The following is a 15,000-nucleotide window of genomic DNA, read 5'->3' on the forward strand; positions in this document are numbered from 1 at the left end:
ATATACATTTTGAAGATGTGCATGTATATGTGTAAGAAAATTGCATTGTTTATATATTAAATATATTTAAATATATGAAAATAAATATATACATGTTAACATTTTCAAAATATATAATGTATACATTATGTAAATAAAAACTTTAATCATAATTAATCGTTTGACAGCATTAGTTTTAACAAATATTTATTGTATTTATTTTTGTAATTACTTTTTATTTATTAATATTATTATTATTAATAATAATAATAATAATATTTTTAAGAATATTTTTCTATATACATTTGTATCACATTTGTATCACTGGGATACTGTAAAATTTTATTTTATTTCATTTAAATTTTTAATTAGATTTTATGTTTATATTTTTTGTTTTCACTTAAGAAACACTTCTGTGCTTTTGTCTAGATTTGTATTAAATTCATTTTCGTTTAAGTCATTGTACATTTTATTTCAGTTGACATTTATTTTGTTTTGAGTAATAAGTCTACTTTATGTAAATAATAGCATGCGTATGTAATTTAAAGAGTTAGAAAACCAATTAATTAATTAATAGTAGCATGGTATTTCCTAATATCACATTTAATATTAAATGATGCTTCTTCGCCATGAATTTGATGCCATTCTAATACATGAGGTTTTTTATTTTTATTTTATTTTATTTTTATAATAATTTAATAAAGAAATGACCGTCCATTCAATCTCCAGTGTCCATCTGAAGACATTTTATAGGAAGTGCAAAGCTCAAATTGGCTTAAAAAAATAGCGCATGTGTAGTAAGAGCTACTTTCACGATGACTTGTCAAGTTTGTATTTTAACAACACGTGACCATTGTCTGCTCTAAAGCCTCAGCTCAGAGACAGAAAATATATACGGATACGTTTAGTGCTCCCGGATTACGTATGGGTTGATGCTGCCGTAACGTTCGGGATAATCTTTGACTAAATGAGCGTTGGGTTTTGTTTTGTTCTTGAGATATCAGTGCATTCCTGCAAAGGCCTCTTGGTTGTTTTCGGTCCGGAGTCAAAGGTCACCGCGTGTTAGGGCCGCTGACGTGTGAGCGAGCTCTTCGTGAGCGGCGAAGGCATGTCTGTAATCTGAACTGTGGACTCTTCAAAACATTCCTCGCAGCTATGTAGGTTAGCGGCTAAAATTAGCAACTTTTATGACGTCTTTGTTCGTTTTGATGGAAAAAAGGTCTCCGTACGAATTGTGTTGGAAAAGAGAGTTGTGTTGCTAAATAAACAGAGATAGGCCGTTCCGTTCTTTCAAAGCGGTTTATCTTTCAGGTTGACACACATCTGGGATGACGTAAACACACATGCTAGTTTTAGACGTGCTCGTCCCAGTGAAAGTCAACACCAGCCGTCCTCGCCACTCCCTTTATACTGTTGCGCGTACCTTTTCTTTTTAAGAAGTGCTTTTATTTAGCGAGGATGCATCGGAGCGATCGAAATCGGCATAAAGCGGATACACGGAAGATTTCTATTTCAAATAAATGCTGCGCTTGAACTTTAAGAACACTGAAAAGAATTGCACGCCGGTTTTCAACATATAATAATCATCTTCAAATCGGCGTAATAGAGTGATTTCTGAAGGATCATTTGATGATGTGCAATATAAATGTTAAAATGTTAACATGTATATATTTATATTCATATATTTAAATATATTTAATATATAAACAATGCAATTTTCTTACATGTATACATGCACATCTTCAAAAAAGAAATATATATATATATATATATATATTTTATATATATATATATATATATATATATATATATATATACATTATATATATATATATATATATATATATATATATATATATATATATATATATATATATATATTTTTATATATATATATATATTTTTTTATATATATAGCTATATGTAAGAAGTTATGACCGAATATAAACATTTATTTTAAATCGGAATAATATTTCACATTATTGCTGCTTGTGGTGTATTTTTAATCAAATAAATGCAGCTTTGGTCAGCAGAAGAGACTTATTTCGACCTTTTGACCTATTTTTCACCGTGCATTACCTTTTTTTTTTGCTTTGTTCTGCACGGTTTTTGTGTTCATGTTCAACATAATCCCGTCGCTGTTTATCTGTGCATGACACCTGACAGCGTTCCGACTTTGATTTTTCAGTTTGATCGCGTGGAAAGGTTTCGAAACCGAGGCTATCCATGAACTGTGATGTCAACGCGCCACATCGATACACATTTGGGGAGATTGGTTTACGCGTGTGCATCCAAAAGTGTTTTATTTGTGTGTTGTACAGTAGGGGTTTGCAAGCTGGGACTGTAATCTTATTAGCCGTTGGAGATTACGGTGTCTGCTTTAGGATCGCGTTCAGGTTTTAAAGATGTCTGCGTTTCCATGCGCCATATGCTGCTTACAGTAGAGACCTAAGCAACTGTCCATCACATAAAATCATTTAGAGCAAGGCTTCAGCATCATAAAAGCTACTTTTGCATTGGCATCACTGGCTAAATCTAGTTTGTGATATGTTGCATGTATATCCCGGTGCAGTTTCACAATGTGCGGAGAAACCAGCAACACTTGTTAAGTGGAAAAATCCAACTTTTGAGACAATTGAATGGGGGGAAAAGAAATACTTTGCATTGGTAAAATAGTATTTTTTTCAATTCCTTTCTCTGAATAGCTTGACGTCTACGTTGAAAATGATCTTTCCCAGCTCTAAGCGAACAAAAACATCCTGCGACGTTTTAAATCTGCGTAAAGTTACTGTCTCTCAAAAGGAGGAGTCGACTCTGAATCGCTGGAACGAGTCGTTTTGAAAACGAATCCCAAGCCGTTTCATTTGTAAGCGAATCGTTTGGGAGTCGTTGAGCAAATGAGCTCAAAATTAATTCATACGTGGAGCACAAAATCATTCTCTGGGGTATATTTGCAGCAAGAGCCACAATTATTGATTATGTTCCATGAAGACATTTTGTATATTTTCTAGTCTAAAAATATTACAACCTAAGTTTGGTCCCACTTTGTATTAGGTGGCCTTAACCAGCATGTACTTGCATTTAAATTAATAATTTGGCACAATGCACTTATTGTGTGCATACATGTTTTTACAATGTACTTATATTCTTAAAAATACCTATATGTAATCACATCTGTAATACACTTTAGTACTATAATTACACTATTGACCCATGCATTACACCTTAAACCTACCCACGACTCCAAACCCGTCCTTAACCTACCCATATCCCACATCAGTAGCAGCAAAAGCGTTTTGCATTGGAATACGAACACAATAAATGCATCATACTTATTTTTGGGTGTAACTTAAGGCCACCTGATATAAAGTGTGACCCCGATTTTTAGATAGGAACATGCATTGCTAATTTTGACCATTTTTTCAGTATTTAGATTTTTGCCACACTCAGATTTCAGATGGTAGCCAAATATTGTCCTGCCCTTACAAAGCATATATCAATAAAAAGCATATTTGTTCAACTTTCATATGATGCATAAATCTCTTATGACTGGTTTTGTGGTCCAGAAAGTGTTTTTCGACCATGCATGCATGTCGACCTGTTGGTGGGGACTCCCAAAACTAAAATAGCATTGTTTTATTACCCCGTAAGAGGGTACTTTAAAAAAAATATAGTTTCTGAAATGCCGAAACAATACGAATACCTACTGCTGCTCTGCCTGTCCACTGACACCATAAAAACTGCCTCTGAACACGGTCCAGATCGAAACTCATGTTACTCAATTCCCCTGGGCAGGTTTCTAAGGCACCAGACATCCTGAGATCTGACAAAATCTGTAAATAGTGGCCTTGGATTTCAGCAAATATGAATCATATTGTGATCAGCAGCGCGTGTGGTTGTTTTGCAAGAGAATCCGCGAAGCGCAGGTTTACAGAAACGGCTTTTATGTTATCCACGCTTGCATCAAACGAGCAACAGGGACACCGGACAAAAGCGCGTTGAACGCCGCGCCAAGTAAGTCACGCAGCGGGTCGTTAGGATGAACTTTTATGTGATTTGAACTCTTGGAAGGATGTCAAGAAATAACCGCAAATGATCGCGTCAGGTTTTATCAGCGTATCGTTAGAGAGACTCGTTGCCTTTGGCCCTGTGGCCCTCCAGAAACTGAGTTTGAGACCAGTGAGGAAATAAACATAAAGAAATAACAGTAAAACCGTCTTGCGCTACGAACCAGCGTGTTCGTAATCAACAAGTTGTCGCAAAGCACTTGCAGAAGTAATAACTATGGATATGAAACTATTAATAACTACGAAACTATTTCTTTATTAAAAATAAATGTTTAAGGAAGCTGGCAATGTTGACTCGCCACCTCTGTACCACAGTACATGTGCCTTTAGGGAGAAAAGCACCTTTAAAGTGCCCCTATTATGGGTAATAAAAGGTTCATATTTTGGTTTTGGGAGTCCCCATCATGCATGCAAGGTCAAAAAACACTTTAATTTTCTTATAATATGCATTTGTTTTTAGTTTACTTGCTCGGTGACTCCAAAAAGTTTTGAGATGCGTTCAACAATTGTATTTTCACACCCCTCCTTTGATTGGTTGATTGCAGAGTTTGTGAGCTTTTAATGTCCAACAGCCGCACCTAGTGGCAAAGAACGAATTTGCATTTTCATTCAGACCAACGAGACCGATGCAAGTTTTCCCAGGTCTGTGAGCGTTATGTTAAAGGAACACTCCACTTTTTTTTGGAAATAGGCTCATTGCCCTATTGAGTTTTACCATTTTTATGAATCCATTTAGACATATTTCCTGGTCTGGTGATACTACTTTTAGCGTAGCTTAGCATAGATCATTGAATCCAATTAGACCAGGCGCTGCGTGATATCATTACCCCTGCTGCCTTCAGCCTAGAAAATCACACCTTTTTATTCTTTTTATCCGGTCTCAGTACACGATATAACTACAGAAGGGTCAAGTTTTAATTTAGAAAAAAATATCGAAACTCATTTTTTTAAACAGTTTTGCTACTGGTCTAATTGGATTCAATGATCTATGCTAAGCTATGCTAAAAGTGTTATCGCCAGACTCGGAGATCGGCTGAATGGATTTAAAAATGGTAAAACTCAATTGATTAACTCTGGGGGAGTTGGAGAATGAGCGCATGAGTCTTTCTTTAATGTTTTTCATTTTGACGTTAACGCGAAATGGCTTGGGAGTCAGCAGTAACTTTATACACTGTGCACTTTAAAACTTTGCAGGACGTTTTCACTCACTTAGAGCTGCGTTACACTCTGCACGAGAGCTCATTTTAAAAAATCCATAATAGCGGCACTTTAATACGGTATAATACAGTATTTTGTATTATACCGTATTAAATGTCTATGAGGCGAGTAACCAATCCAATGAATTTCTGCACATTTTTGTAACTTGCACCCGTTTATGGCACAAAGAGCATCCCATTTGCTTTCTTTCATTTTACAAAAGCACATTGTGTAGTTATTGTGAGTGTACACCAATAAAAGTAAACTCTTTACTGTTTCGAATGATGTACAGACGTGGACAAAATTGTTGGTACCCTTTGGTCAATGAAAGAAAAAGTCACAATGGTCACAGAAATAACTGTTATCTGACAAAAGTAATAATAAATAAAAATTCTATAAATGTTAACCAATGAAAGTCAGACATTGTTTTTCAACCATGCTTCAACAGAATTATTAAAAAAAATAAACTCACGAAACAGGCATGGACAAAAATGATGGTACCCCTAGAAACCACTGAAAATAATGTGACCAAAGGGACATGTTAATTCAAGGTGTGTCCACTAATTAGCATCACAGGTGTCTACAACCTTGTAATCAGCCATTGGGCCTATATATATGGCTCAGGTAATCACTGTGTTGTTTGGTGATATGGTGTGTACCACACTCGACATGGACCAGAGGAAGCAAAGGAAAGAGTTGTCTCAAGAGATCAGAAAGAAAATTATAGACAAGCATGTTAAAGGTAAAGGCTATAAGACCATCTCCAAGCAACTAGATGTTCCTGTGACTACAGTTGCACATATTATTCAGAAGTTTAAGATCCATGGGACTGTAGCCAACCTCCCTGGACGTGGCCGCGGGAGGAAAATTGATGACAAATCTAAGAGACGGATAATCCGAATGGTAACAAAAGAGCCTAGAAAGACTTCTAAAGAGATTCAAGGTGAACTTCATGCTCAAGGAACATCAGTGTCAGATCGCACCATCCGTCGTTGTTTGAGCCAAAGTGGACTACATGGGAGACGACCAAGGAGGACACCATTGTTGAAAACGAATCATAAAAAGCAAGACTGGAATATGCCAAACTACATGTTGACAAGCCACAAAGCTTCTGGGAGAATGTCCTGTGGACAGATGAGACAAAAATCGAAGTTTTTGCCAAGGCACATCAGCTGTATGTTCACAGACGAAAAAATGAAGCATATCAAGAAAAGAACACTGTCCCTACTGTGAAACATGGAGGAGGCTCTGTTATGTTCTGGGGCTGCTTTGCTGCGTCTGGCACAGGGTGTCTTGAATCTGTGCAGGGTACAATGAAATCTCAAGACTATCAAGGAATTCTAGAGAGAAATGTACTAGCCAGTGTCAGAAAGCTTGGTCTCAGTCGCAGGTCATGGGTCTTGCAACAGGACAATGACCCAAAACACACCGCTAAAAACACCCAAGAATGGCTAAGAGGACAAAATTGGACTATTGTAAAGTGGCCTTCTATGAGCCCTGACCTCAATCCTATTGAGCATCTTTGGAAGGAGCTGAAACATGCAGTCTGGAAAAGGCACCCTTCAAACCGGACACAACTGGAGCAGTTTGCTCATGAGGAGTGGGCCAAAATACCTGCTGAGAGGTGCAGAAGTCTCATTGACAGTTACAGGAAGCGTTTGATTGCAGTGATTGCCTCAAAAGGTTGCGCAACAAAATATTAAGTTAGGGGTACCATCATTTTTGTCCAGGTCTGTTTCATGAGTTTATTTTTTTTTAATAATTCTGTTGAAGCATGGTTGAAAAACAATGTCTGACTTTCATTGGTTAACATTTATAGAATTTTATTTATTATTACTTTTGTCAGATTAAAGTTATTTCTGTGACCATTGTGAGTTTTTCTTTCATTGACCAAAGGGTACCAACAATTTTGTCCACGTCTGTATAACTCTTTGAATTACTCTTGAAGTTGAAGTTTGAAGTTGCTTCCGCTGTTATCCGCGGTGTGCTTTGATACAACCTGTGTTGTTAAAAGCGCTATATAAATAAAAATGATTGATTGATTGATTGATTGGTTGACTTCCACAGTTATCTAGATTAACTTTAGAGTTTAGAGGTTTCACAATCAAACGATAAGTCTCCATGTTGAGGTTCTTGATTGTATTCTGCGAACAGCCATCCGCTTTGGGCGAATGCCACAGTCGGAGAAGCTGAGGTTGAAGGCAGAGATCCTAACGGGAGAACGAGAGGTCGAGGACCCGCAGCTGGCCGACCAGAAAACCCTGGCCAAGCAGATCTACGAGGCCTACCTGAAGAACTTCAACATGAACAAAGCCAAAGCACGGACCATCCTGACGGGCAAGACGAACACGCCGGTAAGAGCATCCAGTCACGTGCTTCGTGGATCAGAGCTGATGCCTGACTTTTTTCGTCTGTAATTGCCTAGCAACACCCTAGCTACAACCGAGAACCATTTTCAACACCCTAGCTACAACCGAGAGCGCTTTAGCAGCATTTTCAATCCGGGAACATTTTCAAATTCAAATTCAAATTCAAATTCAAATTTTATTTGTCACATACACATACATACATGTAGTACGACATGCAGTGAAATGTTTTTATAACCGTCCAGCATCAAAATAGAAACAGAAAACAGAATTTAAATATATATAAATATAAAATATATGTATAAAAATGTATAAAAAGTGTGCAAAGTTTAAAAATAAAAAATAAAGTGTAAATAAGTGTAGAATATAAAAATATAAAGTGTAAATGTAAAGTGTCTGTGCGAATGTCCAGTGCAAAGTGGCTAGTGCAATTGTCCAAAGTAAGTGGTGAGTATCTGGGGAAAGAGGGGTAAACATGGGAATCCCGGTGATTAGGTGCTGGGTGTTCTCTGGTTCAGACTCCGAATGGCCTGCGGGAAGAAGCTCCTCCTCATTCTCTCTGTGTTTGCCTTCAGGGAACGCAGCGCTTTCCTGAGCGCAGCAGAGAAAAGAGTCCATTGTTGGGATGGCTGAGGTCTTCCACGATCTTCCTGGCTCTGGTACAGCACCGCTTGTTGTAGATGTGCTGCAGCACAGGGGAGCTCAGTGCGGATGGTGCGCTCAGCTGACCGCACCACCTTCTGAAGGGCTCGCCTGTCCTGCATGGTGCTGTTTCCAAACCAGGAGGTGATGTTTCCGTCAGGACACTCTCGATGGTGCAGGTGTAAAAGTTCCTGAGCACCTGAGATGGGAGTCTGAAGTCCCTTAAGCGCCTCAGATGGTATAGACGCTGCCGGGCCTTCTTCACCAGGGTGTTGATGTGACAGGACCAAGACAGGTCCTGCGTGATGTGAACACCCAGGTACCGGAAAGCTGACCACTCTCTCCACTGGGGTCCGTCGATCTTGATGGGATGGTAAGAGCGCACCTGCTTCGTGCTGAAGTCCACTATTAACTCCTTTGTTTTGCTGACGTTCAGGAGCAGATTGTTCTCCTGACACCATCTCTCCAGGTTGTTGATCTCCTGAAGGTAGGCCATCTCATCGTTGTTGGAGATCAGGCCCACCACGACAGTGTCGTCAGCAAATTTAATGATGGTGGTGGAGTTTGTAGTGGCCACACAGTCATGTGTGTACAGCGAGTACAGCAGGGGCTCAGAACACAACCCTGAGGGGCTCCAGTGCTGAGAGTGAGGAGGATGAGGTGTGTTTTCCCATCCGTCACGGCTTGTGGTCTGTCAGTTAGGAAGTTGGTGATCCAGTGACGCAGGGAGGGGCTGAGTCCCAGGACCTCCAACTTTGAGGTGGCGTGGAGGAACTATGGTGTTGAGCGCTGAACTATAGTCCACGAACAGCATTTTCACATAGTTCCCTTTCCTAAAATCCAGGTGGCTTGTGGTTGTGTGGAGGAGGTGTGTGATGGCATCCTCCGTAGACCCGGTTTTGGCGGTAGGCAAACTGAAGTGGGTCCAGTGTGTCCGGTAGTGATGCGGTGATGAAGTCTCTGACGAGTCTCTCGAAGCACTTCATCACTACAGAGCGTCAGAGCTACAGGGCGGTAATCATTTAGGCAAGATGGTTGAGGTTTCTTCGGCACAGGAACAATGATGGACTCTTTGAAACATGAGGGGACTATAGACTGCTTCAGGGAGAGATTAAATATCTCAGTGAACACCGGTGCTAGCTGGTCAGCACATGCTCTCAGAACCCGACCTGTGATGCCGTCAGGTCCTGCTGCCTTCCTGGTGTTCACTTTCCTGAATGCCCTCCTTACGTCGTGCTCGAAATGGTGAACGCGATTTTCTCCGGCTCTCTCGGCGTGCGTGCTGTTAATCATGCCGCTAGCGGCGCTAGCGTGATTAGCGTGATTAGCTGCAGCCTCGAAACGAGCATAAAGGTGTTTAGCTCGTCTGCCAGAGAAGCATCCGCGCTCTCCACTCTGGAGGTTGGCGTTTTATAGTCCGTGATGTTTCTCAGTCCCTGCCAAAGGCTCCTAGAGTCACTGTGTTGAAACTGTGACTCAAGTTTCCTCCGTAGCGCCTCTTTGCCTCCTTTACGCTTTGCGCCACGCCGTCTGACGCAGCCTTGTATTCAGACATATCCCGGTGACTATCCCGTGTTATAGGCTGCGGAGCGGGATCTCAGAGAGTCGCGGATAGTTTTGTCTACCCACGGCTTCTGGTTGGGAAAGCGTCCTGATGGCGGTTTTCTCTACCGTGTCATCCGCTAGTTTCCCGATGAATCCCACCACGCTTCCGTAAACTTCGTTGGCGTCCTCGGAGCTACACCTGAACATGGCCCAGTCTGCGTCATCCAAAGCGTCCTGCAGAGCGGCCACCGAATGGTCAGTCCAGCGTGACACCTCCCTCTGTACCGGGCTTCCTGTTTCAGCCTCTGTTTGTAAACAGGTACGAGGAAAATGGCGGCATGGTCCGATTTACCAAGCGGTGGGCATGATTTTGCCTTGTAGCTGTCTCTGAAGGGTGTGTAACAGTGATCCAGTGTCCTTTCGCCCCTGGTGGGCAGGTGATGTGCTGGTGAAAGTTCGGCAGCGCGTTTGAGGTTTGCACTGTTAAAATCCCCAGCACAATGAGTGCGGCCCCGGTGCTGTGACTGGTGTGTTGTGAGGTGGTCGTGTAAATCCCATATTGCAGCGTCCGTGTCCGCTTGAGGTGGAATATAAACGGCGCTGACTATGACCGAGCTGAATTCCGTGGAAGGTAGAAAGGGCGACATTTGATGGTCAGAAGTTCCAGGTTTGGTGTGCAGGAGCGTGAAAGAGGAACAACGCTCGGCGCTGTCGCACCAGCGGTTGTTCACCATCAGACACACTCCACCTCCCGTGTCTTCCCGACTCCATTGTTCTGTCCATGCGGTAAACAGAGAAAAACTCGCCGGTTGTATGGCGTGGTCCGGTACCGCTGGGTTCAGCCATGTCTCGGTGAAGCAGAGGAGGTTGCAGTCCCGAATGTCTCTCTGGAACTTGATCCTTGCCCTGAGGTCATCGAGCTTGTTATCCAGAGACTGGACGTTGGCTAACAGGACACTAGGTAGGGGAGCGCGGTGTGGCGTGCCTCAACCTGTTCCTGACGCCGGCTCGTTTCCCTCGTGGGCGCCCGGTGTGGGTCGCGTCCTTTTGTCTTCGTCAGGATCTCGCCGCCAACATGGGTCCGGGTTTAAAAGCGGGCGAAAGTTGGATGGATTTTGAATCTCTTCCGTTTTCAGGCAGCACGTCCAGCCAAGATCAGTGTGTTTCGATACATTTTATTTTGAAAATTTTCGCCATTTACTGATTCGAGATTACACGGTTACCAAAATTGTATTTAGTAATGTAATTAATTACATTACACACTTTAAGCTGCTTTTTGATTACTATTAGATTACTTTTGACCTAATTTGTTCATCACATTGATTTAAATAACATAAACTTGTATTTTCCGGATAAAAAATATACCAAGAGATAGAAACCATATTCTATTTAATGTAATTAACCACATGAAGCGCATTAAACGTTATACGCTTCTCAAACCGAGAAACGGAAAATGAAGTACTGTTGCCAAATGATTAATCGCGTCCAAAATAAACATTTTTGTTTACATACTATAGGTTTGTGTACCATGTATATATTTATATACAGATAATTTATATTTAAAAAAATTTTAATGCATTAAATTATGCATTAAATGCAATAAAAAGCTGATAACGAATGAAATATTTAACATTAAAATATAATTTTTACAAAAAAAATAGAAAACATTTAATTTATTCATCCGAGCATATGTCATGTGACCATCAACCGACGTCAGAGAATCGTGAGCATTGAAAGTGTAAAGAAATGCGCTGTGTCACGTTGTATATCGCTTTTGCGTCTCCGAAACGGATCAAGTTCAATTTTCTGCGTTTGGCATCTGTAGCATGCCTTTCGATCGAAATGTACGACACATACGGAAAAAAATTCATGCTAACAATTTCGGACTCAGTGTTTTCGGGTGAATCAATACTTTTCACCTCATTTATTGCTATTGTGTAAATATGTCTCTAAGTATTTTGCTACTGCACCATCAGATCGCTCTTTTCTGTCTTCTCCACCATGTCCACGTCGCCTCAATAAAGCCCATCAATAAAGCAGCACTCTTTATTAAAGACGCTTGATGTGACGCGGTTCGGAGTGCGGGTGTTTCCCCTCACGCATCTGTAACACTAGCTCGATTGTTGGCTGTGCTCTTCGGCCTGAGCTCTGCGGGACACGGCCCAGCTGTTGGGAGTGAGAGCAGCTGAATTAAGACGAGGCTTTCATCTCTCACAGCGCTCTTGTTCTCTCACGGCCCACGAACCGGCCTCTCGGGGTGTTGTGTTGACCTCTCTTACAGAGGCGGGAGCGGTTTGTAGTTCCGTTTGAAACAAATGCCGTCATCTAAACGGTTTCAGCCTGAGGTTTTTGTACTTTAACGTCCTTTTGAACCGTTTAATTGTCTTGACGAGTTCAAGAAAGTATAGAAGCCGAAAGCTGGGGCTGATACACGCATGCATGGACGCATGCTTATGCATTTATCACTTTACTGCTTATTGCTTTTGATCTAACTTGTTCATCATATTGACAAATGCAAGATGTATCAGGCATTACATGCAATCTTCTTATCCGAACTTTTATTAAGACGGTCGGATTCCTTCAGAAATACAGGGATGATTTTTAAAACGTGCAAAGCCTTTTCTATTTGTGGCGCTCAGTCTTGATACTGATACTGATAGTTAACACATCTCTCCGTGGTACCACCCCTAGCCTGAATGTCATCTTGCATTTCACACAGTTAACTTATGCTCCTAAAATTCAAGATATATTCAAGATTTCTTTCTAAAGCTACTGTAATGTTCGCTTGATGCTTTCTCGTTTAACACCATAATGGCTTTTAAAAAATTGTGGGTAATATCACAGACCAATTGAATTATATAAAATGTAAAAATATATAAATAGAAAATAATTATATTAAATATATATATAGGCATATATAAATATTGTATAATATCACAGACCAATTGAATTATATAAAATGTAAAAATATATAAATAGAAATTAATTATATTAAATATATATAGGCCTATATATATATATATATATATATATATATATATATATATATATACATATAAACTCAATTAGTCTAAACCCTATCTATGAGACTAAACTCAATTAGCCATACCTCAATTAGGACATTTAAGTCATTTTAACTCAAACATTTTCTACGGTATCTACCTTGAGACAAAAGAAAGGAGTTATTCAATTTAAGGTCTTTTTTTATTATTATTGAAATAGGACGTTGGGAGAACGTCCACCTGTCTCCCTTCACTCCTAATTTGATGTTTTGCGCTTCGTTTCTCATCGTCTTGCAGCCTTTCGTCATCCACGACATGGAGACCCTGCAGCTGGCCGAACAGACTCTTGTGGCCAAGATGGTGGGCTCTTCTGGGGCTCTGCTGAATAAAGACCCCGAGGTTCGAATATTCCACTGCTGCCAGTGCGCCTCGGTGGAGACGGTGACCGAACTGACTGAATTCGCCAAGTCCGTGCCGGGCTTCTCAAACCTGGACTTAAACGATCAGGTGAGGTCCTCTGAGCACCACCTCGAGCTCCGAGATATGCTCTTGTTGCGTGCACGTCATTAAACGCGGGCCTGGTTTCTCCGACAGGTGACGTTATTGAAGTACGGCGTCCACGAGGCGCTCTTCGCCCTGTTGGCGTCGTGCATGAATAAAGACGGTCTGCTGGTGGCGTACGGCAGCGGCTTCATCACCAGAGAGTTCCTGAAGAGCTTGCGGCGGCCGTTCAGCGAAATGATGGAGCCCAAGTTTCAGTTCGCCATGAAGTTTAACTCCCTCGAACTGGACGACAGCGACCTCGCGCTGTTTGTCGCCGCCATCATCTGCTGCGGAGGTACATTGGTGTAATATTTCAGTGAAATAAAGTGTGTGTGTTTTGCATTACGTGACATTATTAAATGGTAACATTGGCACACACATGCATGTACATGTTTGTATTATAAACACACCTGATTCAAATCATCAGTTCATTAGTAAAGAAACGGCAACCAAAAACTAATGACTAGCTGCCGTCACGAATAAAAGAACAAATGACTTTTACAGTATATTACAGTATTTACCTGCATTTAGTTTAGTCTTTATTAGACTTCTGTGTATTTCTGCACGGGTCGCCCAGCTAAACATAACATTTATTATAATGGGTTTATGTGAAGATTGTTTTAAGTTCGCTTAAATTAGAAGTTATTTTTAAATCGTAATTGATCGTTCGTAATTATAATGCAACGTTTAACGGTTAAATATTAGGTATATTAGGTATCAAATATTAAATATATCAGTGATACTGACACTCAGTCATTTTAAAAAAAGATGAAATAAATAAATACTAAAAATATGTACATTCATTTGAAGATTAAATGTGAATTTTTTGCAATATAAAAGTTTTTTATATTTAATATATTATATTTAATATTTATTTTATATTTAAAAACTTTAATGTAATTAATCAGGATTAATTTCAGAAAAATGAATGTAGTTTAAATATTAAATATATTAATATAAATATATAAATGTACATTTTATATAGTGTGTTTATGTATAATAAATATACACAGCACACACATATAGCATGTAAGCAATAATGTTTTGGATGCGATTAATCATATAATATATATGTGTCGTAATTGATAAATGCATTATTTATTTATACTATGCATTTAAAAATGAAAATATAATTTCCTTAAGATACGATAAAATTTTTTATATTTATTATTGTTGCTTTTTTCAATTATACCTTTATATAGGTTTAAAAGTGCAAGCACTTATACGTATGAAAGATTTATAAAAAAACTGTAATGGGCAATTAACGAGACAAGTCTTGTCTTCCAGATCGGCCCGGTCTGGTGAACGTCCCGCACATCGAGCGAATGCAGGAGGGCATCGTAAACGTGCTTCACCTGCACCTCAAGGGCAACCATCCCGACAACGGCTTCCTCTTCCCTAAACTCCTGCAGAAACTGGTGGACCTGCGGCAGCTGGTGACGGAGCACGCTCAGCTAGTGCAGGAGATCAAAAAGACAGAAGACACTTCGCTGCATCCCTTACTGCAGGAGATTTACAGAGACATGTACTGAGGCCTTCTGCTTGATTTCGAGAAGACCACGCGCTCGGAGACGACCGTTTCTTTCGGGGGGCCCCTCCACAGCTACACTGTGATCTGTTTTTAAGGGGCGTTATGTGAACCGCTGTTTTTGGGATGAA

The 15,000-nt window shown here is 40.1% G+C and overlaps 1 protein-coding gene across 1 annotated transcript in view; it reads left to right on the top strand.

Moving 5' to 3' along the window:
• The window catches only part of pparab (peroxisome proliferator-activated receptor alpha b), a 37,172-nt gene that overhangs the window by 20,028 nt on the left and 2,144 nt on the right, over positions 1 to 15,000 (top strand). Inside the window, exons 5-8 of the mRNA XM_043228342.1 lie at positions 7,398 to 7,597; positions 13,096 to 13,305; positions 13,393 to 13,636; positions 14,629 to 15,000. The exon at positions 14,629 to 15,000 is cut by the window's right edge and continues 2,144 nt beyond it. Coding sequence (XP_043084277.1) covers positions 7,398 to 7,597; positions 13,096 to 13,305; positions 13,393 to 13,636; positions 14,629 to 14,873 — 899 coding nt within the window. The 3' untranslated portion in view covers positions 14,874 to 15,000. The remainder of the gene's footprint in view (positions 1 to 7,397; positions 7,598 to 13,095; positions 13,306 to 13,392; positions 13,637 to 14,628) is intronic.

The sequence above is a fragment of the Puntigrus tetrazona genome, chromosome 25, assembly GCF_018831695.1.
Source record: "Puntigrus tetrazona isolate hp1 chromosome 25, ASM1883169v1, whole genome shotgun sequence".
In the NCBI taxonomy this organism is placed as follows: domain Eukaryota; kingdom Metazoa; phylum Chordata; class Actinopteri; order Cypriniformes; family Cyprinidae; genus Puntigrus; species Puntigrus tetrazona.